At 36.8% G+C, this 16,817-nt stretch overlaps 1 protein-coding gene across 6 annotated transcripts in view; it reads left to right on the plus strand.

Moving 5' to 3' along the window:
- Positions 1-16,817, plus strand: part of fhod3b (formin homology 2 domain containing 3b) — a 242,332-nt gene that overhangs the window by 194,421 nt on the left and 31,094 nt on the right. For all 6 annotated transcript variants that reach the window (XM_077209219.1, XM_077209220.1, XM_077209222.1 and 3 more), the window contains 7 exons: positions 1,038-1,172; positions 1,719-1,769; positions 5,886-6,076; positions 8,396-8,872; positions 9,672-10,576; positions 15,258-15,416; positions 16,542-16,724. In XM_077209219.1, coding sequence (XP_077065334.1) covers positions 1,038-1,172; positions 1,719-1,769; positions 5,886-6,076; positions 8,396-8,872; positions 9,672-10,576; positions 15,258-15,416; positions 16,542-16,724 — 2,101 coding nt within the window. The remainder of the gene's footprint in view (positions 1-1,037; positions 1,173-1,718; positions 1,770-5,885; positions 6,077-8,395; positions 8,873-9,671; positions 10,577-15,257; positions 15,417-16,541; positions 16,725-16,817) is intronic.

Raw genomic sequence — 16,817 nt, forward strand, 5'->3', positions numbered from 1 at the left:
ATGGCCGAATGACATGCAAAATTTGCTTTCATCCAAAAAAAGTACTTTGGACCACTGAGCAACAGTCCAGTGCTGCTTCTCTGTAGCCCAGGTCAGGCGCTTCTGCCGCTGTTTCTGGTTCAAAAGTGGCTTGACCTGGGGAATGCGGCACCTGTAGCCCATTTCCTGCACACGCCTGTGCACGGTGGCTCTGGATGTTTCTACTCCAGACTCAGTCCACTGCTTCCGCAGGTCCCCCAAGGTCTGGAATCGGTCCTTCTCCACAATCTTCCTCAGGGTCCGGTCACCTCTTCTCGTTGTGCAGCATTTTTTGCCACACTTTTTCCTTCCCAAAGACTTCCCACTGAGGTGCCTTGATACAGCACTCTGGGAAAAGCCTATTTGTTCAGAAATTTCTTTCTGTGTCTTACCCTCTTGCTTGAGGGTGTCAATGATGGCCTTCTGGACAGCAGTCAGGTCTGTAGTCTTACCCATGATTGCGGTTTTGAGTAATGAAACAGGCTGGGAGTTTTTAAAAGCCTCAAGAATCTTTTGCAGGTGTTTAGTGTTAATTAGTTGATTCAGATGATTAGGTTAATAGCTCGTTCAGAGACCCTTTTCATGATATGCTAATTTTTTGAGATAGGAATTTTGGGTTTTCATGAGCCGTATGCCAAAATCATCAGTATTAAAACCATAAACGACCTGCAATATTTCAATTGGTGTGCAATGAATCTAAAATATATGAAAGTTTAATTTTTATCATTACATTATGGAAAATAATGAACTTTATCACAATATGCTAACTTTTTGAGAAGGACCTGTACAAACATATATTTATTTTTCTACAATCATTCTATGGGAGTAGTGTAAAGCAATTATTTTCTTAAGGTGTGCCTTAACACATACGATTAATTCAAATGCATCCGAAATTGTGTCATTAATTTACGTCATGCAGTGAGAACTCTATTCTTACCCCCCAGAATGCAATTTTGAATACTGATTAATTCAAGTATTGTTGTTCTGTATTACTGTTTTTAATTTCTCTGGTCCTCCAGGCCGATTCTCGGTGGTTTGTTAACCTCTTCCTATAGGCAACACCAGGAGTCTCTGAATGCAGAGCGTGAGCGGAGGCGGCTGGAGAGAGAGGAAAGACTTCAGCGGATTGAAAGAGAGGAGAGAAGCCGTTTCAAGTTTGTGGCCTTTCTTAGCATTTCATTATGATGCCATTATTGTATGCACCCAGGGTTTCATTATTTAATTAATATGACAAATATATCAGCGTTTTTCGACATCTGATTTGTTTCCGAATCTCTCATGTTGAAGATGACCATGAGAAACATTTTGTCCAACAGTTTGGAGAAACAGCTGAGGCCTCTGTCCAATTTTTTATCGGAGATCTGGGAGTTTTCCTTGTTGGACAAGTTATTGTCTCTTATTATGGTCATACAAAAGAAAACAGCATTAGAACAGACAATGAATAATCACGGTGGACTGCAGGAAGACAAATGCTTGTTCTATCTGTATCTTTTTCAATCCTATCATACAAAGTCTTTAAGACCTGTAGTCAACCTCTACTGTTGTGTAATAACAAAAACAAACAACTTGAATTGTTATTGTTTAATTAACATTAAACATCATTTAACCCCTGGAACTCCAAATGTCTTTGGTAGATATATAAAAGGCATTCTTTTTCGCTTCTTGTACGTGTTTTCTCATGTTTATTGTCTTCATTGCAGTCGGGATTATGTGGACAAGAGAGAAGAGGTCAAACAAGCACGAGAAGAAAGGTACATTCCAGACTGAATTAACTTATATAGAGCATAAACATAATATAATATAATATAATATAATATAATATAATGAGTAGAATATAATAATTTTAAAAATACTTTTTAAAGATAAAATCTGTATAATGATAAAAAAATAAAGAAATTTGTTTTAAAATATTTTAAAATGTCATTTATTTATGTAATGGCAAAGCTGAATTTTCAGCATCATTACTCCAGACATCAGTCATACGATCCTTTAGAAATCATTCTGATATTCTGATTTGGTGCTCAATAAACATTTCAGTTCATTTAACAGTTTTTTAGGATTTTAGAATAGAAATATAAAAAATAACATTAGATCAATGCTTCCTTGCTGAATAAAAATATACATTTTCCTAATAATAATATAGAACAAAAAATATCATAAAATCATAGCATAAAATAACAGTCTCCAGTTATGCAATAACTGTAGCTAAAAAGTCCATACAAAAAATAATTTTGAAGATTCATGATAATAATATACATTAGTATTGTGATGTTGTTGCAGTGCCTTGTTGCTAGTGTAAAACATTCTTTATATCTCTGACACTGTAATAAAGTCAAGAAAAGCTTCATGCCAAAAATCCTTCTGCCTTCTTTGTAATGCATTATATCAGTGTCTTATCAAAGATGAGCATTCCAATCATATTGGATAAATTACTGCAGTCCAATGCAAATATATAATAAAGCCTTGAGTCCTATTTAATATTAATTTTCAGCACACCGATAGTAATACACCTTGAAAACATTTATTAGAACGAGCAGCAGATGGGAAGCGAGTCGGCACGCGCTGCAGGTGAAATATGGCGTCAGGGCCCCTGAACGGCTGCTGTAGATTAAGACCTTTAAAGACGGCAGCACAAGGTGTGTAATTGACTTTCGACATGGGCTTTTTCCATTTACAGTATATGTTACATTCTTCCTGGCAAGTGGAATGACTCAATGTCTTTGCATTTATTTTAGATCTTATCGAAAGTCAAGGTCTTTTCTAACCTTTTTTTGTGAAACTTACAATATTGTATAACTATGTGATGGAATTAAAGGATTCAGGTGATAGAAAGGAAATGTTATATAGTTATGAAACATCTGGTTCTTGTTTTTGGTAATATTGTATATTAGTGCTGGTGCATATTTTTTGGGTTGATAAGACAGGAGGGGAGCAGACAGCATCTGTGTTAACAACTGTTAAGGGAGAGTTATAGGCAGCATAGTGGGAGGATTCGGTGAGTTTGGAAGTTTATTTATGCACAAAGTGAGAATCTGTATCCTTTTGCATGCTGGAGGCTATGAAATATGTTAAAGGTACAATCTGTAATTTTTTCACCACAAGAGGTCGCATTTTCAAAACAATAATAAAGCTTGATGACGCTATGAGGGAGATTGGAACGATGGGAGATGTCGTTTTCACCATCCAGATATGTATGGAATTCACAAATCATAGAAATTAAATATCAGCTAATACATTTGTTTTTGTATTACCTATACATTTGATCACACTATTTTATGTCATTGAAATGAATCAGCTGCAAGGAACGTGGAATATAATGCTATATTAGCCTGTTACTGTCATGGGATGGTAAAGAGTGAAGCGAGGATTCAGGTGTTGGATGAAGGATATTTATTAAGTAAATAAACAAAACAAAAACTCCCCTCGGGGGAAAACAAGACCGGCATCTGGCATGAAACACAAGAAAACTCATGCTGTGTTTACACTTGGCATTAACATGCGACCTGTATCCGGATGTTGTCCACATACACATTGAAAAGACAAGTGTAAACGCACTTCTGATTGGAATGTTATCCGATCAGCGTGTCCAGGTTCGGAGGTAGTCGAGGACGCATTGTAATCGGATCTCAGTGTAATGTAAACGCAATCCAGCCATCGTGTCTGCATTCACAGGTGGACGTAATTTAGACGCAGTTTAGACAAGAAATTAAACTTATTTGAACCTTACAATAAACGTCAATCTTTAAAACAGTTTATTTAAACTTACATGATACTATGTGTGTCATTTTTCATTTTAATTTTGCAACATTATCTGAACGAGGCGATCGCCTGTATACAGTCAGTCATGATCTTAACGAAGAGCTGCACGCTGCTTTGCCAGAGGAATAATCTGAATCGGAATTTTTTTTTTATGTTTTAAATGTTGAATGTTTTTATTGTTTCAGCATGTTTATCAATCTCCCATTTCTGTCAATATAGTCATTGCACGCTATAAGCTTAAACCCAGATGATCGATGTGACTTTAACATGATCAACCCAGTTATTTTTGTATGATCAACTCTGGAAGTATTCCTTCGTTCAAAAAAATTAATTTGATCTAATTACTGGAGATTGAAAGTAAAGTGAGTGAGTGAAAGCAATTGGGACATTGTTTAATTTGTATCATCTTTACTCTTAATCTGGTGTCGTGCCACAGACCTAATTTATGCAGGAAACCGGAATCCGATCGTTTATCCATATACAGAGGCTACTTAATGTGAACAAATGTAAACGCACAATGTCCTGATTGTCTAATGATCCGATCTGCTTGATCGGATCACAGTGATCGCATGTTAATGCCAAGTGTAAACGCAGCCATAGACAACGAACCAGCACAGGACTGCAAACGCAGGGAGATTAAATAGGAAGTAAACAAAAGAGGGTAACGAGGCATGCAGGTGGTGCAAATTAATCAATAATCAGGTAATAAGATGGGAGGGGCTGGACAATAGACTGGAGAGCACATGACACAAGGAATTACAAGACAAAGCCAAGTGCTCACAACAAACCAGACTAAACACAAACACAAGACAAGCCGGAAATGTCAGAGCTCTGTCACCAAACCAAATATAAACCAGACAGAAGTGACAGAACCCTGACAGTTACCTGATATGTGACTTATTTGTCGAATGATTTGGTGGGTTAAAGCTGCACAGTTTTACACGTTTTACACGATTTTCTGTACTCGCCATTCAATAATCGTGAACCATGATGACTGAACGACACAACAGCGGCATGCGAGATATAGTATCATACGTATACATAGATCACTCATTAGCGGCTTACGTATAGCGGCCCATTGAAACAGCCGCTAATGAAAGCAGAAACCAAGTATGGCGCGGATATTACGTAATTGATATGACAATGACAAGCGACGAAACATTATTTAAAACTGGAATTTCTCTGAATTTACAAATTTTGGGATAATGTAAGTACACAACTGCATGAAATATATCGCATTGTGCAAGTGGTTTTTGAATATTTTATTAAAAAATCTTACATATTGTACCTTTAAGACAATTATTTATCAGTCCACATGCTGTTTCAGACTTACACCCCTCAGAATAGCAAACATTGTGACTTTTATTAAAAGCAACTTAGAATAATTTATTCTAATTTTATAAGTACAATTTCCCCCAGAGCAAATATGACAGACATAGTTCAGTTGCCACTAACAGGGTTTGAACCAGCAACATTTCTGCTACAAACCCATATCTTTAACCACAATGCCAAATCATCTCACATTAAGAGTTAAGATGGTTCCTTGTTACTGCAACTGGAGATTGATCTGTCAATGACAAATAAGAGGGTTCATGATAAAGAAAAGGAAAAATCCATCAAAAATCTAGTTTAAAACATGCCATGTTATTAGAAATGTAATCTTTGAATTCACCTTTTGAGTGCATACATCTTAAAAAGTTTTTAGAAATATATTTCACTGTAAAAGGATTAATTTATCCATGAGATAATTTACTTTTTTTTTTGCATGTTACTGAATGTTGGTTGCACCATAATTTAAGCAGTAAAGCTGTTTTGTTCTACTTTTGTAAAAAAAATAATAGATTATGCCAATCTTTAATAATTTCATTATTTTAATATCTCTGTATGAAATCAGGAAAAGTTGTATCACCCTGACATTTATGCCCTCAAAAATAACAGAATGAGTTTAAATTAATAGATTAAAACTATAGTCATCATAGAAGAGGTTTATTCAAGTCATTTTATGTAAAAAAAAAAAAAAAAATTAATTTTGCTTTTTAAATAAGTCTTTGAGCCTGATGCAGAATGGTTTTTAGTGACTTTCACTGTGTTTTACATGGTGTGTGCAGATATAAGCAAATAGAGCGGCTTGCAGCAGAGGAAAATGAAAGGGAACGTCCGAGGTCGACAACACGGGGGCGAACCGAAATCACTCTTAGTCTGAGTTCACGATCCTCCAGCAGCTCATTGTCTCGTTCTGCTACCCCTTTGACTGTAGAGGCTCAGGAGGATAGATGCTCCGTCCAACATCCAGCACAAGGTGAGATTCCTCCATATGTACAGTAATACAGTGTGGCATTTCTGGAAAAAAAAACTCTGGTCCTAGTTTTTCCTCCAAAGTGTGGAATCGAGCCATTACCACACAAATGTTTTGTAATGAAAACAATGTAAAGCCACTGGAGCAGTCAGCCATTGGGAAAAATTACATTATTTGAGGTTTATTGACCTCAAATATTAACCAAAATGTCTGAAATTGGGTCAGTGGTCAGTCAGTCTTTTATTTGCAGCCACATCTGAATCTGAGAGGCTGGAGTTGGTATGAACGGGCTGAACGACTGGAGCCTGGTCAATCACTCAGTCTCACTGTGGAGTTTCCGATTAGCTTGAGCCAAATTCAGTTGAAAATTGTTCTAATCTTAGTTTTAGTTTTTCTATAAGCATTCCCATTCATCTCAATTGCAGCTCTTAGGTAATAAAGGAATCCAGTAAGTATGCAGTTTGAACTATGAAAAGGGAACAATGTATGACATTTTCATACTTTTAAAGTAGTATTTCACCCAAAAAGGAAAATTCTATCATGATTTTGTTGTTCCAAACCTGGTGTCAAAACAACATTGCCGTTCACTGTATGGACCACCAAAAATAATATAAATAATAAGAGTAAGTAATTTCAGAATTTTCTTTTTTTGGTGAATCATATGTTTCAGGACAACAAATTCCCACGAATCAACTTTGTTATAAGATACACTGTAAAAAATATACATATGTTTTATACGTATCATATAAAAACCCTTCAAAAAAAAAAAGTCCACTGGTAAAAATTGGTACCAAATGGTTGGTAACACCGTAGTTTAGTAGTCCAAATCTCACTATTAACTAGTTGCTTATTATCATGCATATTACGAGGATATTGGCTATATAATTAATAGTTATAATGCCTTCTGCATGACCATATTCTACATCCCGTAATAATCCTACCCAATACCTTAACTTAACAACTACCTTACTAACTATTAATAAGCAGCAGGAATTAGGAGTTTGAGGCAAAAGTCGTAGTTAATAGTTAAGTTATAGTGAGAATTGGATCCTAAACTAAAGTGTGACCAAAACATCTACTATAATTTCATAAAATGAATGCGATATGGTTGCAAATTAAAATGTTTTTAATAAAAATATGAAATAGAAATGTAAATGTAGTTATTTTCCATGATTTTTTTTGAGTGGTGTTACCTACAGTAGTGGTAAAAGACATGTATTTGTAACCAATAGTTTAGTTTAAACCATGCCAGGACCATAGGAGCAGCAACAAAAAATATCTGTAACAATGTGGCGGTATGACAGAATATTTACTGGAATAACAGGGTAATATTTAATTATATTACAAATGCAGAAAGAAAGTAAGACATCCATCAGCCTTGACATGATAATTGAGTGGGGTGGCTTGAGGTTGTCCATTCAGTGAGACTCTTGGTGCATGACATTCATGTGGTTTTTGAAGGCCAGAGCATTGGTCACACACTGGTCAGTGAGTAAAAGCATGACCAGCCCTGTAAAAGGATAGCAGTGTGGATCAGACTGTGGTTTCAGAGGTCTGAGCTCCTCCCATTTTTAAACTCTGGTTCCTTCCTTCAAAACAAGAAAGGACAGGGTAGATGAACTGGGAAAATAAGACTAAAATACTTAAGAATAAGATTATTGCAGCATATTTTGGGGGATTTCAGTACTTTTACTATTTACTTTTAAAGAATGTTTAAAGAAAGAAAGTAAAAGTGTATTTTTACTCTAAAACAAGACAGAAATACAGAATGCTGAATCATACACTTTTGTTGTTTTCATACACCAGTTTTTTTAATTTATTTTAAAAACAGCTATTCAAAACACTAGAGACTTTTATATTACAATATTTCTATTCTCAAAAAAAAAAATAGATCGAGTAACCACCAATATTGTGTCTAAATTTTATTATACTCATTATTAACTTTATGTATATGAATTTTTATATATATTCTTCCCAGGAAACAGATCAAAAATATTGATTACTCATCCTGCACTACACCGATTTTTGTCCAATCGGATGCTCTCTAGAACGAGAAGGCTCCTTCCACTAATACCACTCCACTTGAATACCAAGAAGTCCATGGCTTTGACAGAACTAACACCTATTTCATGTGATTTCATGTGGTCTTTAAATCATAAAATTGTTATAATCACTTGTTAGGCCTTTGGTGTCATTACAGTTTAATGTTTTCATTGCATGGAAGATTCATCATCAAAAGTTTATTTTGTTGAAACATTAGTTCCGTCAAATTTGGGCCTCTTAACTGGAATGGGTGCCAAGCCAGTCTTTTTTTTCCCCCAGGAACTGAGTCTAAGACAAGCCATCCTGTGCAGGCAGCAGTTGTGCAGCCTTCCTGTGAGCCTCTCTCTGCGTCAGTGTCACCGCCGGTGTCGCCTTCTAAACCAGAGGAACAGAGCCCCGTGGATCCATCAGACATCACCCTCTCTCTGTTTCAAGCAAACTCTGAGACAGAGGAGAAAGCAGAGGATGCTGAGGCAGAAGTGTGTGAGGAAATGGTGGTGAGTGGAATGGAATATGAAAAGAAAGAAGAACCAGAAGGACACTTTGAGGAAGAAACTAACGGACTGGGTACAGAGGAGTGTGAGAGAGAGCAGATGTTAGATAGAGATGTATCAAACGTTGTCCTGAGTGAGAAGGAAAGGCAGAATGAGGAGCTGAATGAGAAAGATAACTGCTCTGCCTCCAGCATCTCCTCAGCCAGCAGCACTCTGGAGAGAGAAGAACGAGAGGAGAAACACGTCAGCCACAGTGACTCAGGTGAGAACAACACATACACACAAATCAAATACTGTGCAATACAGAGGGTTTAACATTCACCACAGGGTCCAAAATTAGGTGTCCCTGATATACCTCTGATGGTAAAAAATATTGTAAAAGTTGGAAGATATTTTTTTTAGTAGACTCTTTGCATGTCTTTTATTTGAAGCATTTATTACTTGCGTCAGCGATAGTCAGACAGTTATTAGAATTTGATTTAAAAGATGAATTGTGTTGCAGTTTATAGTAAAGTTACCAGCCAACTGGCGTTTTGCTCTCATTGGATTGCCAAGCACCAAATGGTATAAAAATAAAAATAAAATAAAATAAAGTATTTAATGATTTTTTTAAATAATAATAATATTGCTAGTTTCATTGTCAGCAAAACATAATTACGGTAGATGTTGTTCCCAGTTCAAGGTTATTTTCCCACTTTACTTGTCATTTGTTGATGAAATAAAATATAAAATCAAATAAATATAAAATAAATTGTTTTAATAAAAAAAATATGTAAACAGCAGTTTCATGGTCAGCAAGAAATTTTTTATGGCTTATATTTCCCAATTCCCATTGGCAGATAAAGTAAAATAATACAATTAAATAAAAAATAACATATAAAGTAAAGTAAAATAAAACTAAACTAAGCTAAACACTTTTTTTCAGCTGGGAAAACTCATTCCAGCATTTCTGTTTGCCCCTTATCAGTGCCAGACTACAACATAAAAATAGACATGTTTTGTAGAGATGCATTCTGCAAATTGTACATATTAGTGAAACTAGCTCTCAATTTGACTCTTAGGCCAGTGGGCAGACTGTATGAATACAGCGGACATCAACGATCAGTGCAACAATGTGCTTAACAGCAAACGCTTCATGCTGGACATGCTTTATGCCCAAAACAAAAAGGGAGAGGAAAATGAGAAAGAAAAGGAGAATGAGAATGAGAAAGGATGTTCAGATCAGGACTCCTCTGTGACTAGCCTTGCTAGTCGCATTTCCACTCTGGAGGCGCGTCGGCAGGCATGCGAGGATAACATGAAGAAACTGGAAGTGGAGCATCTTGATAACCAGGGTAGCGTGAGGGCTGTGGCTGAGAAATTTGGAGATTTGGTGAAAGGAATGGTATTGCCTCATGAAGTGGAGCATTCTGAAAAGGAAAAGCAGCAAGCACAGGAAAAGCCTCCAATGGCTCCTTCACCAACACCCCCCAAAAAGGAATCAGACCACATATGGGACCAGCTAATGGCCATGCCACGTGAGCTTCGAATCAAAGAGCTGGACTTCACAGACTTGGGAGAGGAGGATGATGTGGACATTTTGGATGTCAGTAACGTGATCGGGACGAGTGACCTCACGCCACCTCCTCCTCCTCCCTGCCTTCCACCTCCACCACCTTTATTTGGATGCCCTCCACCTCCCCCTATCTCTGGCATGATGATGCCCCCTCCACCACCCTTTTTGGCTTCAATAACTCCCTCACATCTTGGATCTCCTCAGCTTAGTCGAGGAGAACCCCCGCTCTTCCAGAAAAAGAAGAAGACTATTCGGCTGTTTTGGAATGAGGTGAGACCTATAGACTGGCAGTACAACAACCACAAGAGATGCAGGGAGTCACTGTGGTCCAAACTGGATCCGGTCAAACTGGACACGGCCAAGTTGGAAAACCTCTTTGAGACGAAATCCAAGGAGCTGCCTGTTACAAAGGTACTGTTAAATTGCCCCTTTTCGATGTCTCTTCCAAATATTAATCATCAGGTTGTTTTTGTTTTGTTTTTTGCTTAAATCTTCAAGCTTATTTGTTTACTTAATATTACATGAATTATTTCCTCATCAGTGTCATTACAATTAGTGGTGCTTATGCTCTACCCTTAGGGATGATAAAATGGGTTAAAAAGTCTATAAAATCTAAAAAACTTTATCTGAATGTGGAACCAGTTACCTCTATAGACCAGGGTAAGGGTCCAGCAGCCATTCAGATGGTCTTACCTAAATGAGACATAAAGTTCACACCAGGGTCTTAGTAACAAATAGATAGTTTACAAGAAAATCTGTACTTAATTCCAGTTTATCTGGTTATGGTTGATGTTTCAAACATGCTTTGTCTTATACAACAGTCAGTGGTTATAAATAAAATTTCCATAATGTTAATTTCAGTGTGGGATTGCAGGTTTTGCACATAATTCTACTAGTTCTTTACAAGTTCCGTGCTTGTAATACAGCCCATTCAGTATAGCAATGTGGATTGAATGAGTAAATTAATACACACACATGAACAGATCAAAACAATTATTTGAAACCTCACTGTCAGACTGCAATTTCACAAACAGCGCAAGTGAATCAGCGCTACCATTTTCTCTCTCTCATAATAATCCCAATCAAAAACCAATCAAAACAACGTAGTAAATGGACTTGAAACATAACAAAACTTGTCAAAGCCATAGCCTTGTGGGCAGCGCTCCGATATATAGCACAACAGCACTTCAGGCGATCCGAGTTCAAGTCCCAGCTTGTGGTCTTTTCCCGATCCCTCTCTCCTCTTCTATCGCTTCCTGTCTGTCCTTGACTCTTCTATCCAATAAAGTGCCCAAATGCCCAAAAATATAACTTTTATGACAAAATAAAATCAAAAACACCACAAACTGTCAATTCATTCTGAATAACAATTATTTATGTCATCATAATTTACCATGCCTTAACTAAAAACAAATTCTTGAAGTGCATCATAAGTGATCAAACCAGCAGCCTGTCAGTTGGACTGTCACCACCAAATTTGATAAAGAAGTTCTTGCTCTGCAATATTTTAAGTTACTCACACTAAATGGCCTAAAATATATTTTATTTAATTATTCACATGATGTCAACTTTTTCTACAATCGATCGTTCAATCAACATTTAAAGGGACATTGTGTAGGAATTTCTCCCATCTAGCGGTGAAATTGTATTTTGCATTCAAACGAATAGTGCTCTCCAGCGCCTCGCTTTTTCAAATGTGTGTTGCATCTACGATAGCTGTTATGTACCAAAAAGCTATGACAAACAATGCAAGAACAATCATGCTCTATTAAAATATATTCTTATCGAATTTCTAAGTTACAAAAAGTAAACTTACAAACCTTGTTTTTAGCGCCTTCACTTTATTCAATAGCTGCTATAATTAAAAGAGCCTGTTTAACTTTTAACTATAAATGTTCTACTGTTTATATAATAAAGTACACAACCAAGCAATGAAAAAAAGCATGTCATTAAGACTGTAATATTGACTTAGCCTACCTGTCGAGGAGAAAGCAGGCGACTTCAGCATCTCTTTTGAAATCTTTCTCCTGCATTAGCTCTTTCCATCTGGAAAAAGCTATCCCGACATTGACTCTTGTTTTTTGTAATCTCTGGTCACGTTTCCTTTTACGTTCAATTTTGGACTTTTTTGGCAACGAGGATTTCTTATCCTGTGGCTCGGCATGTGTGTGCCATTAAAAATAACAGTGCAATGCAGCCTTTTAAACTTGCCGGGGCAATGACAAGCGCATCTCACTGCTCTGCTCCTCCGTTTCTGCTGCTTTCAGTCACGTGACGCGGGCTCTGAACGAAAACGCGTTGTGGAAACGTGTTGGCCTAGTACTTTTTGACCCTCTCTGCTATTATAGATTTTCAAGATGGCGGAACGACATGGAAGCCTCCGTGGACCTACCCGTCACATGTATATAAAGATAATAAATTCTTCGTTTACGAGGATATGTCAGATAATTGACAGAGGTATTTGTACACCATTGAGAACATATTTATGAATAAAAATATTGATTTTAGATAATAAAATACCTAAAAAACTACACATAGTCCCTTTAAAGGGATCATGACCTTTTTTTTTTATTTGATGTATATATATATATATATATATATATATATATATATATATATATTAAGCTTTTCTTTGAGAAAAGAACAAAGAATGGCATTTAAGTCATTCTTAAAAAAGGAAGATGTGTTCGGAGTGTTGATGACCGGATATGGCAAAAGTTTAATAAATCAACTAGCTCCGCTGGTGGGAAAACGCATGGGTCTCACTCAGCCACAACCGTTCATTGCTCTGGTTGGTTTTAGCGCTATCCTATTGCGTCAGAGGGAATTTGAAAGACAACCGTTTATCCCGCCACTCGGATTGAAGCAAGCCAATGGTCAGTTCCCAGACCTAACATCTTGATGTGGGTCTGGCTTACCAGGCTAGCGATGATGTATAACTCTTCGTCAATGTCTTACTCTGGAGGCAGGCATATGCAAATATTTTTCCCGTGTGATGTCACATGTCTGGCGATATTAAAACTAGCTGTTTTTGGAGCTTGATTAAATAAAAGCTTTGTTTATAATGAGGATGACATATTAAGCTATGACACATTTGGGATGTTTTAATGATACAATGACCTAGTATATGTCAAACGATCAAGGCATATTTGATTTCTAATGCCATGACCCCTTTAAAATAGTTTGTCTGAGAGAATGTAAGTGGATTTTTTTTTTTATAGAGCTGCCAAACAGCAGCCTATATTGTGGTAGCAAAATGCCCACGCAACAAAAAATACATTTTTTATTGCTCTACTTTTACCTGGCTTTTGTCAGCACACATTAACACAAGCCATAGCTGCTAAGAAGTTACTTTGATCTTTTCTGGGCCTTTCCTCTGTAACACATGGTATGAATTCTGACACCTTCAGTTGCCCATGTGCACAAATCTTTGTACCTACGTGATCGCACATGTTTAGAAGAGAGCTGTAGAATTTTGTTCAGAATGCTAATTGGTTGGTTGATTCCCTGTATTACCTTGAAGCTTCATCAAAGTGCTTTCAAGGATCCATGAAATCTGCTGTCACTCAGAACAAACTCAAGTCACAAGTCAGAGCTTATAGCTGAAACATTCTCAACCTAATCAATACAGCCTGTTACGGGGATCTCGGAGTTTGTGTGTGCTGTACACTAAAATATGAACCACACCGTCATTCCAAGTTGTACAACAGAGTTAATTTTATTCTTTTTCATTTCCAGAGATAAATCCCTGACTAAATAGAATGAACACCATCACAGGTTTTAAGTGTTGGAGATGAATTGTTGTTCTTAAGATGAAGATATATCATATTATTTGGCTTGTTCGCTCTTAGATGGTGTTTCAGAAATGTGGCCTGTATGGGGTTTCCTCTCCTCTCTGCTCTGAGCAACCTTTTCCAGCTGTTTTTCATTTTTGGCCCATTCTCCCTCCTTTTTTCGTCCTCTCCCAACCCCCTGTTTGGCAGCAGACACCACCATCATGGCTCTGCTCCTCCAGAAATATTCTCCATCAAAGTCCCAAAATAACCCTTAGGTGTTTGCGTGCCTTTTCTGCAAGTGAAAATTAAACATATCCCGTGTTTTGTGTTCATATCTCAGGAAGCCATTTTTTAAGGTAATTATCCACATTAAAGAAATGTGAGTTAAGAGTTCAGTGGCCAGCGTGAGAGTAAGAACTGGCTGACAGAGCTTTATTTCATATTTGGTGTGGGCAATAGATGTGTATCTGTATGGTAAGCTATGCAATGGGCAAAGCAGCCTAGTTGTGGGGACTAGAAACATTTCTTATCATTAATATTGTGCTTCTTTTAATATTTTTGTGGAAACCATGATACTTTTTTTCAGGATTCTTTGATGTATATAAAATATCATATATTTGAAAAAGATTTTTTGTAACAATGTGAAAGGCACTTTTTTATTGTCATTTTGATTAATTTAATGCAACATTGTTAAATAGAAAAGTTTAAATTTCTTAAAAAAAAAAATCTTACTGTCCATAAACTTTTGTTTTGAGGTAGGCTTATGCAATAAGCCCATAAATTAATAAACATATATTTAAATATTTATTTTTAGCGATTTATATATGTTCCACAGTGTCGTTTGCAGCACAACCAACAATTTTGTTAACAAGCGAATGTAATAATTCTATTGAACAGTATTTGTCAAATTATGTTTAATTATTTATTAAGTTTTTATACTTAAAATGCTAGACAATGTTTTACATGGCGTTTATATTACTCTCATTTCCACCACAAAATGTTATCCTTCAAAAAACTGTTCAAGAGATCTGATGTAAATGACTTGTGTTGGTTAAAAAAAGAATCAGAGAATTTTCCTGTGATGCAAGAATGAGTGAGAGTATAAAAAGTCCGTTTTAAAAATCCACTGAGCCAGAAAAAAAAAAAAATCGCATAGTCATAGAAACACTGTTGCTTTAAAAAAATAGCTTTTCAGCAGAATACAGTTATATGTTGTCTACTGGTGCTAACCTGCCATCCTTGAGCCCTTAAACCCATCACAGTATGGTCACTGTGAATAACTTTGATGATTAATCTGTTTATATATCTGATATCAGAAAACGGCAGGAGATGGGAAGCGTCAGGAGATCATCGTCCTGGATTCCAAGAGAAGTAACGCCATCAACATTGGCCTGACGGTCCTGCCGCCACCTCGCACCATCAAAACAGCGATCCTCAACTTCGACGAGTACGCCTTAAGCAAAGAAGGCATAGAGGTAATAGTGTACTGGTTTAAAATCACATTCGCATATTATTACAAATCAGCCGCAAGTAATAAAGCAAATTTGAGATGATGAATTTATTAAGAAAAGCTACAATAAAACTTAATACATATATTAAAGTTAGTACGATGCATGGTTACACTTTAATCCTGAGCATGGCAGACAGGTTACCATGCAGAAAACACATCTGTACTTAATACTAACCTTGTTTTGAGTCCACGTGAGTCACATATTCCTTGAACCCCTCTACAGTTCGCTCTCGCTCTCTCTTGCTCTTTCTCTCTCTCGTTACATCAATCATTCAGGCATTTATGATCATCCCCAGACTGCTACATGAAAGCATATTTTTACCAAAATACATGGCTCTCTACAACTGTGTTCAACAAGACAGAGACATACTGACTGTAGCCGAGTTGGCACACAAAAACCATGGAGTCAAAGCTTGTGTCCAAAATAACTCAACCTCCCTGCCCTGAGAACATATACATTTACTTTGGGTTTCCACAAAACCAATAGATTTTACCCTTAAAACTGTTTAGCAAGTTGGTTTGGCCGGCGAGTCGAAATATTATGTGGATTTTCTGCAAAACTGAAGCATTTTTGGCAGCGTCCATATAATTCATCTCAAAGATTAAAGGTTAGCAAAATGCTTCATTTAGGCTGTTGCAGCCCATGATACAGATCTGAGGTAAATGTCTCAATATCAACATGTGAATAATGGAGCTCCCATTTTCTCATAAAATCTGTAATTTTTTATCATTCGTCATGGGAAAAATAGATTAGAGTTTTTATGTCCACCCTTTTTATGTCTCTACAGAGAGCATTATATTCTCACTGACAACCACAGTTTATGTTTCTAAAGATTTTATCAGAAATTTTGTTTTGGTCATGAGAAATTACCTTTTTTATTCAGTTATGCAACAGAAGGAGGTTGCCCCTAGCAGATGAAATAGTCATCATTTTCTAAATTTTTATGTAATGCTGTCTTTCCAGATGTTGTTGTTCATCAACGCTCAGATGATTAATTGAGCGAATGCCTTTCTAGGGGTGAGTCCCCATATACAATGGCTGCTGACAGTGATACTAACACTCCCCACTGGTTCTTGTGCTCTTTTATAGAAAATCCTGACAATGATTCCAACGGAGGAGGAGACGCAGAAGATTCAGGAGGCCCAGCTAGTGAACCCCGACACTCCGCTGGGCAGTGCAGAGCAGTTCCTCCTCATTCTGTCCTCCATCAGTGAGCTGTCCGCCCGCTTGCAACTTTGGGCCTTCAAGATGGACTATGATGCTTTAGAGAAGGTCAGCCTCATATTTTGTTACCCCTTATACAAATTAAATGGCATTATGGTGGTTTGGGAACAGTTGCTTTTGACCTCTCCTCTAAGAGGTTCT

The sequence above is a fragment of the Siphateles boraxobius genome, unplaced genomic scaffold (assembly GCF_051911475.1).
Source record: "Siphateles boraxobius isolate OS27281-9 unplaced genomic scaffold, OSU_SipBor_1 12, whole genome shotgun sequence".
NCBI lineage: Eukaryota > Metazoa > Chordata > Actinopteri > Cypriniformes > Leuciscidae > Siphateles > Siphateles boraxobius.